The sequence below is a fragment of the Malania oleifera genome, chromosome 3, assembly GCF_029873635.1.
Source record: "Malania oleifera isolate guangnan ecotype guangnan chromosome 3, ASM2987363v1, whole genome shotgun sequence".
In the NCBI taxonomy this organism is placed as follows: domain Eukaryota; kingdom Viridiplantae; phylum Streptophyta; class Magnoliopsida; order Santalales; family Ximeniaceae; genus Malania; species Malania oleifera.
Window position 1 is genome coordinate 19,917,581 of NC_080419.1, and position 14,459 is coordinate 19,932,039.

Consider the following 14,459-nt stretch of genomic DNA (forward strand, 5'->3'; position numbering starts at 1 on the left):
TGTTGGTGCAACCATACGGTCTCATGGTGAGTGTGGTGTTGACAGTCGATGAGCCAGTGAGAAAGGTAGTTTTTCCCTCTGGGTCTGGGCCAAGGTTATATGGCAGGTCAATCGTACTACAGACACACTAATGGATTTCCTATTTTGATCTAACCGGGTAGACCAACTACAATTAGATCCAGCCTTCGGACCGCACAACCTCGACCATGGGGGGAAGCATGGCCTGGAGAATATCTTTAGGGCAGCACAACCTTAACCATGGGGTGAAGCATTTAGTGGAGAGAATATCCTTAAGGCAACCATGAGTTACAGACGCGAATATATTGGTTACTGAGGACACTCATGTGTTAGATGATGGAATGAAATTAAAAGTGAAAAGAAAGAGTGTGAGTTTAATAACATAAATAAATAAGGCGAAGTAAAACTCTCTGCCTAAGGGCTTACTAAGTAAGCTGAGTGTCCTGATAAATATCAGTTGTAACCGTACCCGAGTTAATCGGGTAAAGTTACAAACGATATCAGAGCAGAGGAAAGTTACATGTATGGGCGTGTAATCTCCCCTATCATCGAGAACTTTCATTGTTAAATATGAGTTGCATGTGAATGAGTTGAAATGGAAATAAAGCTTATAAAGGCTTATGTTTTATATCTATATGATTATGAGAATAACTGGTATATTTTTCTCAGATGGTAATTGTGACAACCCGAATAAAAATGGAATTTGAATAATTAAGAGGGAGATAAATAGAAACAGAAACAGAAGGAGGTCGTAGATTTCATCGACGAACACGACATTACATTTAGGGGATAAAATAATTTTAAAGAGATTGCCTGGATTCGTCGATGAATACAGGGGTTCGTCGACAAGTTTAGTAGAAAATTCGTTGACAAATACAGGGATTCATCGACGAGAAAATACCGAGAGGGGGGTTTTGAGCCGATTGAATTTGGTTGACGAAGATTGGATTTCGTCGACGAAATTTGTGAAGGACTCGTCGACAAATGACGTGGCTCGTCGATGAATCCTCTGCTCTATAAATATGTAAAATCCGATTTTTAACTTACAAAAGAAGCCAACTCTTCTCTCTCTCTCCCCTCTTTGGCTCTCTCTCTCTCTCTCTCTTCGATTTTGGCCCCGCCAGTCACCGGATCGAAGATTTGAGACTACCACGACACTCCTGACGAAGTTCTTTACGAGTTTGTCAGAGCGGATCGTTGGGGAAACAAAGTTGGGAATCATCCCTGAGTTGAGGTAAGACTTTTTAAGCCAAATTTGGTCTTGTGATAGTTATAGGAAATGATGTACGTATGAAAATACTGACGTTTAATATTAGGGATTTTCAGTTTCAGGGTATTGATCAGGAAATCCTACTGGGGTCAGGCTAGGATATTTTAGGGGCTTTCTCATTAGTCAAGTAAGGGAATAAACTAAAGCAGTTAATTTCCATGTAAATTATGATTAATTATGAGTAAATTTATTTTCAGAAAAACTTATGTTATAACTGTTCATTACGAATGAAATGTACGATTGGGAAAATACTGCTATGATGATTAAAATGTATATGTATGTATAAGATGTTAGAAAAGCACGATTTTAGAATATGAAGTATGACTTTTAACAGCACATGTGTGGCATGAATATTATTTTACGTAAAATGTATTATGATATGAAAGATTTTACAAGCAAAGCATGTTTTCAAGTGTTATGAAAAGATGAATTATGTTGTGATGATTTTGATGAATATATGATAAATGATTTATTTTTAGAATGTATGTACCTGAAACGATTTTGGCACGAGGCCATGTATTTATGTTATTGGTACGAGGCCATATTTATGATATATTTGGCACAAGGCCGTAATTACGATATATTCGGCACGAGGCTGTAATTATGTTATATTCAGCATAAGGCCGTAATTACTATACTTTCGGCACGAGGCCGTAATGATGTTATATATGATCATGTATTATATGTTATCACAACCAAGATGTTAGTTTAGTTCAGTTCAGGGGCTCGATACCGTAGCTATATGTAGATCAGATATCTATGTTCAGATTAGTGTTAACTATTCCATGAGGGGATAGGAGATGGATAGTCGATGTGGCTTTCAGTAGAGTGTGGACGTCCACCTGGCAGTTCGGACCAGGGTGTGGCAGGCTCATCGTACTTACAGACATATTTGACTAAGCAGTGGTCGGTCAGCCATTGTCGGGTCCCGCCTTCGGGCTGCACAACCCGTCATGAGGGGTAATAAATGACACCAGCTAGTTATTCATCCTGGGTATATTTTTAGTATTACAGTTATAATAGCTATTTTATGTATGTTATGAATTATTAACAAATATGAAATTATATGATTATCTAGTATGATATGATGAATGTTTACAAAGTTATGAAATGTACTATATACGTATAAGTGCCTTAAACATTCATGTTGCCACACAGCTGTATTTAGTTTAATATCCCTTACTGAGAAGTGTCTCACCCCCAAATATTAAATTATTTTTAGGAAACCCAGAGGGACCGGCGGGTCAGGGCCGCCGTTGAGTGGGTTTAGCTTCCCTACTAGAAGGGTAAGCGTTGAACTAGGATCAAGAGATTTTGTTGTACGATCCTAGTGTTATTTTAACTTTTGAAAGATTGTAAATAAATACAGTATTTTGGGAATGTAAATAACTCTGGTATTATGTTTCATGGTTGAATGATTGAGATTTTATTTTACTGTTGCTTAGGTTTCCACTGTGATTGACAAGTGTCCTCGTTACCCACGGGTTCGGGTTGACTTTTCCATTATTATGTTATATTTTATGTTAAAGGAAATTAGGGTTGCTACAGTAATATCACTGAAATAAATATATGTTATGATATAATGAAACTCATGTTAGCTTTGGTGTATTCCCAAGAGAGGGGGTGAATTGGATATTTAAAATTTTGTCCTACTTAGGTTTATCCAAATCAGCATTATTACGCAACCTAGGGTCTGTCTATGCAATTATAAACCTAATCAACACATGTACTACATATAATGAATCAGGCATACAACATACATGTGCTAAAAATAAAAGTGTGGAAAATAAATTTGCGAAAATATAAAGAACACGCACGATATGTTATCAGGGTTCTACTAACTATGCCTACGCCCCCACCTCTAGCTCGCAAGCCTAAGGATTCCACTAATGCTCACTTAACGAGTGGAGCGGCACCAATTACAACTAGGTCAATCAGCGGGGCTAATCTCAACGTACGCCTTACTAGGATGGTGCACCTAACTTTTCTAACCGGGTCTAAGCCAATTCGGGACTATTCAACAAGGTTAGTCTCCCTCTTCAGGCCCACGCCTGGAATACAACGGATATGTATGAAATTTTGTACACGGAAATACACTTCGTCACAAGCAGATATGTACTACAATATGTACAATATAATCAATGCACCTCAAGTATATATGAACTATAAGCTCGGTGCTCTAATGTGTGCTAAACACTCAAATAAGTATAGATAATCAATCTAGATCAAAAGTGTATATCAAAGCAAGATTTGAAACACAGTATATGAATATCACAAAATCATATCAAGGTTTCAAATATGCTTAATCAAGATGATTCAATCAAACTCAACAAGATGTTCTCAATATACTAAGCAAAGGAGTGTGTGGATGCAAGCTTTGAAAATAATTTTGCACACAAAATATAGGCTTAAGTGTCTTGCAATGAAATTGCAAGAACCATAACCTTCGAAGTCTTCCCACACAAGATTTATCAAATAAAATCGGTGGAAGAACTTTAAATTTTACTCTCAATAATAAAATCAAACAATAAGTATAACAAACGAGAGTATGAGAAAATAAGGATTAAGCACAAGCACTCTAAATATACTCACAACACTTGAAAGATCAAGGAAAATGAAGTTCTGGAGTGTTTGGAAGTAGTATAGGCTAAAAAAGGATTTTTGATTTTGAGAGAATTTTGGCCTTAATCAATTTGTCAATCATTGTTAATTATTGCAAATGAACATGTATATATAGGCAAGGAGGAATTTTTGACCATTGGGGACTCAATAGGGATAATTAGAAAAGTTTAAAACGGGCTTAGAAAAATTAACTCAGTTTACTCATTTTAATTTTTAGTAAAAATTAATTTACCCTATGAGATTCCGGTGCTCAGTCTGAGGCTCGGGCGCCCAAATAGACTCAGTTAGAAAATCAGTTTTTAGCAGTTCGGGTGCCTGAAGTTAGGGTCCGTTGGCTGAACAAAAGACAGAATGTTTCTGTCCGCAGTTTGGGAGCCCAAAGCTAAGTTCGGTTAACCGAACCAGATAGTTCGGTCGCCCAAGGTCTTTTTGAATGCGAAGGTTCAGTAGCCCGAGTTGGTGAAAAGTAACCTTCTAAGGGTTTGAGCGCCCGAGGGCGATGTGGTCATTTTGGGTTCGGTCGCCTGAAGCCTGGTCAAATTTCTGACTTTCCAACAGTTCAGGCGCTCGAGGAGTTTTGAACTCCTAGGGTTTGGTCGCCCGACCTCTCTCAAGAATTTCAATTAAGTCCAATTTTTTCTTCAATTAATTCCCTTAATATTTTAAGTGATGTTGGGGACTTTCTTACGTGCACGTGCTGGGACCTAGGGTCTTTCTAAAACCTTTTTAAGTATGCCAAAAACTTGACGTTGGTCAATCGAAGGGTGATCCCTAAGGTCTCTCTAAGGTCTTGAGCTTATAGATCCTACATGTATGATATGCAGATTATTACAGACCTTTGAAATGAAATTATTACACACCCAAAATATATTAAGATAAATAATGAGTATGTTAGGTCTTCATATTTCATCAAGTTACTATATGCAATCAATATGATCCAACTTAATATGATCCTGCACACAAACTTGAAAGTCATCAAATACCAAGAGTATTTGTCATTATCAAAACTAGGAATGACCCATAGGGTTAACAACTCATACTGTCACACACTGTAAATAATTTATTCCGTCTTACTGAGATGTGTCTCACCCAAATATTTAAATATTTCAGGAAACCGAGAAAGACCAGGTGCTAGAGCTCCGAAATAGAGGGGAGCTAGTACCTGGTGTCTTGACCTAGGGATGTATGTTTTCCCCTAGAGTTTTGGTTGATTTTTGGGGATGTGTTAGATATGTATATATATATGAATATGGATGTTTAGTACTCTGGTCATTTGTATTTTAGATGTATATATATTGACTTCCGCTATTAGGTTTGTGTATATGAGATTTACCATTTACCCGGTACCCACTTCGGGTCGGGTTATGTTGAAGTGGTATCAGAATATTTAACGTGGCTGTTGTTTGAGTATGTTTGATTGTTAATTACTTTTTTTTTAAAAATGGTATAAAAATCGGGGCATCAAAACCCAGCCTGGTCCGGGCTGCCAGGGGGTACACTTGTAACAACCTACTTTTTCATGCTATATTTTTTCCCCTTAATATATATAAAATATATAGCAAAACTTTCTGTATTAACTACTGAAAACATTTCAGACCCCAAGGAAGCACTGAGGAAACTATGTCCACATTTCATTCCTAAGCAGCGGTAAACATAAAATTGTAAACAATACATACAATACCAGAAATCTAAAAAGTCTCAAAATATACATCACAAAGTACCCAGTGATATCATCAAAAATCCTGAGATCTACCCAAACAACCAACGCTCAGGAAACACTCACCCTTCAAAAAGGGCAGCGCAAGAACCTCTCTACCTGCGAGCCTGATCTACTTGCCTAGTTGGATCACCTGAAAAATATTAAGTCATTAGGATGAGATAACGCTTAGTAAAAGAAGATATGCTACCACTAGTGTGTGGCAATTGAGTTATACATTTAATATACGGATATAATACTGAAACTGTAAAACTGATAGTCTAGCATGCTGTACAGATTACATTTATTATAGTTTAAAATACAACTGTATATCTGAGTTTTCTAGTTACATATAATTCTAATAATATAACAAAACTGCTGCTACACTGTAAATCTGTATATATATATATATATATATATATATATATATATATAACTGTGGTAATACCCTAGGAACTGAATGTCATGATTTAACCCCTCATGATAGGGTTGTGCGACCATAGGCAGGACCTAACTCTGGTTGGCCTACCAGGTAAGTCAATATGAATCTCTACCAATCAATAATCTGGCCCACTATAGTCTCTCCGGGCACAATACTACTATACCTCGTCAAATCAGCCACCTCAACCCAGCTCTCTGGGGATACTGCAATCTCTCCTGGTACGGTAGACAGAATCCACACACTATCTGAGATATATGGTTGCACTCTAATCTGAAATAGCAACAGTACCGTGCTCTGCTATCTAAATCTGACTTAATATTTCCACAGGGTCTGATACTATTTAGTACTGATATATATATATATATATATATATATATATATATATATATATATATAATTATCTTACTATTTTTACCATGATATTGAAACAACCATAACATTTCAAAACTGATCTGCATAATCTGTATATCTGACTGAACAACTGAATAACTGAATAACTGAGTGTTATGGTTCTGTAGTCATGGCATTCTGAAAAATATTATAAACTACGTTTTCTAAAAATTGTATATGGATATCTTCTGCTAGTATATTGTAAAACATGATATTTGTAAAATTGTATTAATATTTTACTAAATTGTTATGAACTCATGCCACACAATTAAGCAATTAGATTCTCATGCTCTAAAATCTGTAACTCCTGTTGTGATAATAATAATAACATTATGGAAAAACTGAATAATAAGCTGATATATATATACATAATCTTCTGATATACTTTCTAAAATCTCTAACATAGCATATTTCCCTTACCTATCTGACTGTGAGGCTGACCTCCACTCAACACTCCACTCTCGCACCCTCGGTGTACCAACCTCAAAAACCTGCATTTATATACACATATTCTCCAGTAAATCACTACACCCATAATTCCTGAAAATTGCCTATTCATAAATCTCTTAAACCATAATTTACCTAGGTTCCCAAACAGAAATGTAACGACCTGCCTAATTATCTGAATATATTTTTTTTTAATATATCAACACTGTAAATGCTCTGTCTATATACTCTGTATGTTATAGTAATAGAAAACATGGCATGCTTTAAATTATGTAAATCATAGTACTGGAATTATATAATCATAATACTGTATCCGTAATTCGTATAATCATGATAATGAAATCCGTAAAATCATGGTACTGTAATTCACATAATCATAGCACTGAAATACATAAAATCATGAAACTACAGTTCATAAAACATACTCCCTTATTGCATACATATACTCAAGCCACAACATATTGTAATACATAATTTTGGTAAATAAATACACTGCATAATTTTTAGAAATTTCCTAGCATAGCATATATCCCTTACCTTATCTCTGAAAAGCCCCTACTGTACTCTAGCCCGATACCCGTAGGGCCTCCTACAAAACACCCTGAAACCAATATTTGTCAGAACTAAAAATCAGTATTTTTCCGCTTGTATCATTTCCTATAACTACCACAAGGCCAAAAGAAGACTAAAAGACCTTACCCTGAATTTGGGATGATTTCCAACTCCGATTCCCCGACGATCCGCTCTGGTAGATGCGTAGAGAACTCCACCAGGAGCATTGTGGTAGCTTCGGATCGTCGATCCGGCGACTGGTGGGGTTGGAAATGAAGAGAGAAGGGAGAGAGAGTCGTAGGAGAGAGAGAGCGGCGAGAGAATGAATAAAAATCCCGTCTTTCTACTATTTATACAGCTCAGCTCGTCGACGAGACACGTCACCATGTCGACGAGTTCTTCATTAAATTCGTCGATGAAGCCCTGTGTTTGTCGACGAAATTTAGGCTATCCCAAAATCCCTCTTGGTACTTTCTCGTCGACGAAGCCCTGTGTTCGTCGACGAAATTCTGAAGGCCTTCATCGACGAAACCCTGTGTTCGTCAACGAAGCTTGGCAATTTCCTGTATTTTTTATTATTTAATATTATCTCCAAAATGCAATGTCGTCGACGACCTCCTTCTGTTTCAATATCTATTTTCTCTCCCTTTTATTATTATTAACATGCTATTATTCGGGTCACTACAAGATACTTGCTGGGGTCCTCAACCCATGACTATAGAGCCCAAAACACCCTATTCCTGAAAATATGATACCCCAAATTTATTCCACAAAACACTTGTATATTCTCATAGTATACAAAATCTGACCTCAAATAATACTGGTAATACTGAAAATACCTAAAAATCTACTTACCCTAATTTTGGAATGATTCCCAAACTGCTCAAATTGAATTTTCGCTCTAGTTAGGTTGTAGAGAATCTCCCCAGGATCATCGTGGTAGCTTCTAATCGTCAAACCGGGGAGAATCAAAGTTAAAGATTTAGAAAGAAGTGAGAGAATACGTTTTAGAGAGAGAAAGAAACTGGTAAAATGAATTTTTCCTCAGGAAATCTGATTTAGGGCTATATATAAAAATGGTGTCCACGTGGCCTTGTCGACGAGCCACGTCGCCTCGTCGACGAGTTCATGAAGGTGGTTCGTGGACGAAGACGGTGCCCTCGTCGACAAATTTCAGACCTTGAAAAATAGTCTCTCCGTAAATTATCGTCAACGAGACACGCGTCCACGTCGACGAGCCCAAGCAGACGATTCGTTGACTAACACTCCGTGTTCGTCAACGAGGCCCTGTTATATCCCCCTTTAAAATTCTTTTCCCTACTATTTATTTATTATTTAATTCCAATAATTATCCGGGTTATTACAACACTACTCTTCACTGGCTCAATCGACTATCCATACACCAATACTTTATCTGAGTAGTATGGTGACACTAACTGATCTGGCTAACTATGGTACCGTGCTTTAAACATAATTGGTCAATCAGGGTTCTTATACCATATAATATTGTTCATATATAGTAAAATTGTAATTTGATCTCATTTTCATAATCTATATAATTCTGATATATCATATCTCTGTATAAAACTGTTATTTCATATCTCGGCATAAGCCGTCTAAGCTGTAAAAATCTATTATATCATAATTTTGTGTAAAATTATATTTTGCTGTAAATTTTCATTAAATATTCTAACAAGTTTATTTATGCTATAACATATTCATTACTCATGCCACACAATTTGAGTGATAATTCATAACATAATAATCTGCCTAAGATAACTATATTCATCTGCTGAAAATAATGGTATAATCATCTCTAGGGTTTTTCTGAAACTCAAATACCTGGTCTTTCCCAAAACATACATATAATAATAATTTCAAAATTTCTATTTCCATATGTCTGAATACTCAGAAATCATATATATTATTCTTGTAATCAAATACTACAATTTAATCAGTTAAATTTTCTGAAAATAACTAACACAATCGATTCCCCTTACCTTATCCCTGGAGTGGTGCCTAGGAAGCCCAAACCACGAATCTGCTCCGATTAAATAGTTAAGGATCGAAACTAAGATCCCGAAATGGCGTTTGATCATTGATTTGACCCAAATTTGGAGAGAAAATGAAGAGAGAGAGAGTGTCTTCGCAGCCTAGAGAGAGAGAGAGTGAGAGCGTTATAATTTACCCCAAAAAAAGAGCTGAAAACCTATTTATAAGTTACTACCCTAGAGAAAACCATCGATGGTTTTCTCTGAGCTTGCCAAACCGTCGACGGTTTGATCTTGCACCAAACCAATTTCCATTTTTCTTTGTCATTAATTTTTTTTTTGGGGTTTCTACAATTATTGTTATTGTAATTACAATTAGTTATTATTGTTTTCATAATAATAATAATAATAACAATATTATTGTTTGTTGTTGTTTTTGTCTTATTGTTATTTTTTTCAATATTTTCATAATAGTGAGTATTATGTTTTATTGTACTACTTTTTACTATTTTTATAATAAATATTATCTTGAAAATAATTATTATTACAATTTTTTCCTTTTTATTACTATTTTTCTTGTTGTTATTATTATTTTTTACAATAATAAATTGTTAGTTTTTTTTATTTTTTAAATATGTTTATGATATATTGTCCTTAAAATAATAACAATAATAATAATTATGTCGGCTTTTTATTGTTAATAATTTTATTTTTATTATTATTTTATAATAATAAATATTATTTTTATTGCAATTATTATTAGTTGTCATTATTTTTATTATAATAGTAATAATAATTAGTATTTGTTGTTGTTTTTAGATTATTTTTAATTATAAAATAAAATAAATCTGATTTCATGGAATAAAAATCAATTTCAGTCTATTTGAATTGGAATCACGATTCCTCCATTCGCAGGAATTGTATTTTGATCGGAATATAATCCCGCCCTTAATTACACAAATCAAATGCTAGAATGCATTCCCAATTCTTGAAATTTGATTCTATTCCATACTTGATTCTCCAAATCAAATGGGGTAATATCATTCCATTCCATTCCATTCCATTATTGTCAATTAAATTTTAAAAAGCAATTTGAAAAATCTCATTGTATCAAGTCAATATCTAGCACTTTAATCAATATCTTTGTCTATACCTTTCGTTATTGACTCTATGCCACTAGTTAAATGGACACGAAATGAGCAATTGGTATAGAGCCAATTGTTAACAAATTAGAAATCCAAATCCAAATGAGCCAATTTGGCATAAATCAAAGCCAAGAACATTTTATTTTTAGGCCATGCTTAAATCATTATATGTATTCAAATTTTAAGAACTTCTTATAAGAGTTTCAAAAATAATTGTTACCAAATATTGTTATAGACTCTACGAGTATATATATCTCATTTCTATATTTCACAGTAAATCTTTTAAATTTTCACTCAATAATATGATAACACCATTTATTAGAATCAAAGGAAACTTTGTTTGAACAAACGTTGATTGTTTGATGACGATATAAGTTGAAAAATTATGATCATGTAAGCCAACTATCAAATGTAAGAAAGGTCAATGAAATGCTCAAATGAAATTTTTATTTTTATAAAAAAAAAATTCAAAGGAGTCTTTATGAGAAGCATAATGTTCGTAATATCAAATGTGAAATGTTAAGATACTCATAAACTTGATAATCACTCTAATTAATTATACAACCAACAAAATAAGGAGACTTTTCTTTTATTACGAAGATTGAAAACAACCAATAAAACATATACTTGTGCAGCTAATCTATTAGGTATAAATAATGAAGTCAATTATGCGGATCATTAAGAATCTAGGTTTGGTCAATAGATTTAAGGTCAAAGCAATTTGTCATTATGATGTGAATCCCTATACCTCTTTAAACTAGAAGGAAGCAATTTAAGATAAGTTGTTTTTTAATTGGAGCACTTGTCTAGTTTATTGATTGCAATAGGTGAAGTATGACTAAGCAAAGGGAGGCATGATATATTAATTTCTATGATTTAAACAAAAGGGATGCTAGGGATTTCTTTAATGTGGCTACTAAATGATAATGATCAATTGGGAGTATCTAACATGTGTGAGGATCAAAGGTATTATTATTTTTTATTCTAATTATTTTTTGACAGAAACAATTAAGTTAATTAGCGACAAAAATAAATGGCAATGATGTTGACAATTCTTTATTGTCTTTAATTATTCAAAACAAAATAAGATTTTTATTTTTTTTTTAAGAACAAAGGAAGACAATAGTTCTGTGAGTAGCGTTGACAACAACAATTGTTTATAATAATAATAATAATAATAATAATACAGTTAATTTTGCTCTTGTTTTTCTAACATTTATTTGGATTGGCTCAAATTTTCACCACATTCTATAACAATTTTTCAAATAATGAAAACTTATTAAGTATCCTAATCGTAATTTACCTCTTGTTTAACATTAATTAGTAACTAAGGATGGATCTTGTTGTGAATGAACTCGTATTTGCATAGCGAAAAGTTAAACGCAGCAATAAATGATTTCCATTCTTGCTTTCCCTTAGAATGTGAGACATAATTCACAATGAACTCCACTTTGGCAAACATGCACCACTTAGGAGAAACCGAAAAATATGAACCCGCTACTCCACCTTGAACTTGAAACGTTAGGTTGGGTCTGTTTCCCTTCTAACACTTGGAGACATGAAGCAAGTTCAAGCAATGCTTGAACTTTTCAGTAGTAACCGGTTTTGTCAAAATGTCTGTTGTGTTTTTAGATGTGTGAACTTTATTCAGTACAAGTTCACCTGAAGTAATCAATTTTCAGACCTTGTGGAACCTTACATCAATATGCTTAATTCTAATATTGTACACTTGATTCTTCGCCAAGTAGATAGTGCTCTAACTGCCACTATGTAGCACAACCCCACTTTGTTGTATACCCAACTCTTTGACCAAATTGGTAAGCCATAAGGTTTCCATTGCAGCTTCAGCAACTGTCATATATTCAGATTCAGTTGTAGACAATGCCACCAAGGATTGTACCATGGAGCTCCAATATATAGGTCCTCCCATAAGGGTAAAGACATAACCCGTTGTAGACCTTCTATCATTCATATCCCTTGTATAATCGGCATCAACAAACCCCACAACTGATGGACTATCTTGTTATTTGCCGAATATGATGTCATAACTAGAAGTACCCCGTAAGTATCTAAAAATCCATTTGATGGCTTTCCAATGCTATCTACCTAGATTAGAGAGAAACTTACTGACCACACTCATTGCATGTGTCAAGTCTGATATTATACACACTATGACATACATTAAACTCCTCGCGGCGCTAGCATAGGGGGCTTTTGACATGTCTCGGATATCATCATTCGTACTTGGGCATTTAGCAATAGACAATTTAAAGTAATTCGCTAGAGGTGTACATACCGGTTTAGCATCAGTCATGTTAAACCTTTCCAATACTTTCTCCATATAACCGTCCTGAGATAACCACAACCTCCCTGTAGTTCTATCCCGATGAATCTCCATTCAAATTATCTTCTTGGTTGGACCAAAACCCATTATGCAACAGATCTTTTAACTAATTTACCTCAATTAAATCCTTCACAACTATTAACATGCTATACATACAACAATAAGAAAATAAGAGAATCATCATCAAGTTTTTTCATATACATGCAACACTTATACTCACATCTTTTGTAACACCGCCTTGGAGACTATTTCAGCCCGTAAAGAGACTTCTTCAACTTGCAAATCAAGTGTTCTTGCCCCTAGTTCACTAAATCCCTCTAGTTGTACCATATAAATATGTTCCTCCAAGTCACTATGGAGAAATGTTATCTTCACATCTATTTGTTCTAAATGCAGATAATGAGCTACTAACTCCAACACTACCCTGATGGAAGTGTGTCAGATCACAAGTGAAAAGATTTTATTATAATTTATTCCCTTTTTCTTTGAGTATTCCTTTGCCACTAACCATGCTTTGAATTTCTCTATTTCCTTTTCTGAAATTGTATTCTTCTTCCTATATACCCATTTGCAACCTATCGCCCTTTTCCCATTTAGAAGTTTCACCAACACCCAAGTTTGCTTCTTATGTAGCAGTTCCATTTCCTCAATCATAACACTCATCCACCTACTTTTCTCTAGATTGTGCACTACGTCTTGAAAAGTAGTTGGATCATTGCAACTAGTAATGAAAAGCATTAGATACTAACTCTTCAAATTCATACCTTGGCGGTGGTTTGATAGTGCGTCTAGATCTCCGTATAGGAATATTGTCAACTTGCTAGTTTCTCGACCTAGAACTCCTTGTAACTGGAGGACCAAAATCATTATCATAGCCCTGAGTTTCTAACTTCACCTGCACAACATGTTCGTATCTGCTCCAGTTTTCTAGCTCCTGCTACTCTTCATCAAATTCTTAAGTACACTTCACCATAGCTTTCTCATCGAAAACTACATCCCTACTGATCGCCACTTTGTTTTCCCTTGGATCCCATAGCTTGAACCCCTTCACACCCTTTTGATATCCCAAAAATATGCAACGTCTAGACTTTGTGTCAAGTTTCAATCTCTCCTCATTAGACACGTGATCATAGGTTGAACAACTAAATACCTTCAATACGGAATATTCTACTACATTTCTTGTCCATGCTTGTAAGAACCCAACCCGAGATATGTAGATTGACTAAATAACAAAAGGGTAAAAAAGTAAATTTTGCAGGTTTTGTCAACAAAGCCATTGTTCTTGTCGATGAAGGCCCTCGTACTCTTCGTCGCCAAAATTCAGAGTCTCATCGATGAAGATATATCGAACGTGTTGTAAAATATCGGAATAGGATTCGTCGCCGAGGGAGCCGATTCGTCGATAAAACGTGTGGATAATTCGTCGACGAAGGCGCCATTTCGTCAATGAGGTTGGCCGGGTCAAAGGGGTTATAAATATCTATTTCACTTGCTTCATTGCTAAGAAAGCTAAAACACCCTCTCTCTCTCTCTCTCTCTCTC

At 34.9% G+C, this 14,459-nt stretch overlaps 1 protein-coding gene across 1 annotated transcript in view; it reads right to left on the reverse strand.

Moving 5' to 3' along the window:
- LOC131151192 (retrovirus-related Pol polyprotein from transposon TNT 1-94) overlaps positions 1 to 12,971 on the reverse strand; it is a 36,054-nt gene extending 23,083 nt beyond the window's left edge. The window contains exon 1 of the mRNA XM_058102440.1: positions 12,870 to 12,971. Within this exon, the coding sequence (XP_057958423.1) occupies positions 12,870 to 12,971 (102 nt within the window). The remainder of the gene's footprint in view (positions 1 to 12,869) is intronic.
- Between the last annotated feature and the right edge of the window lie 1,488 nt (positions 12,972 to 14,459).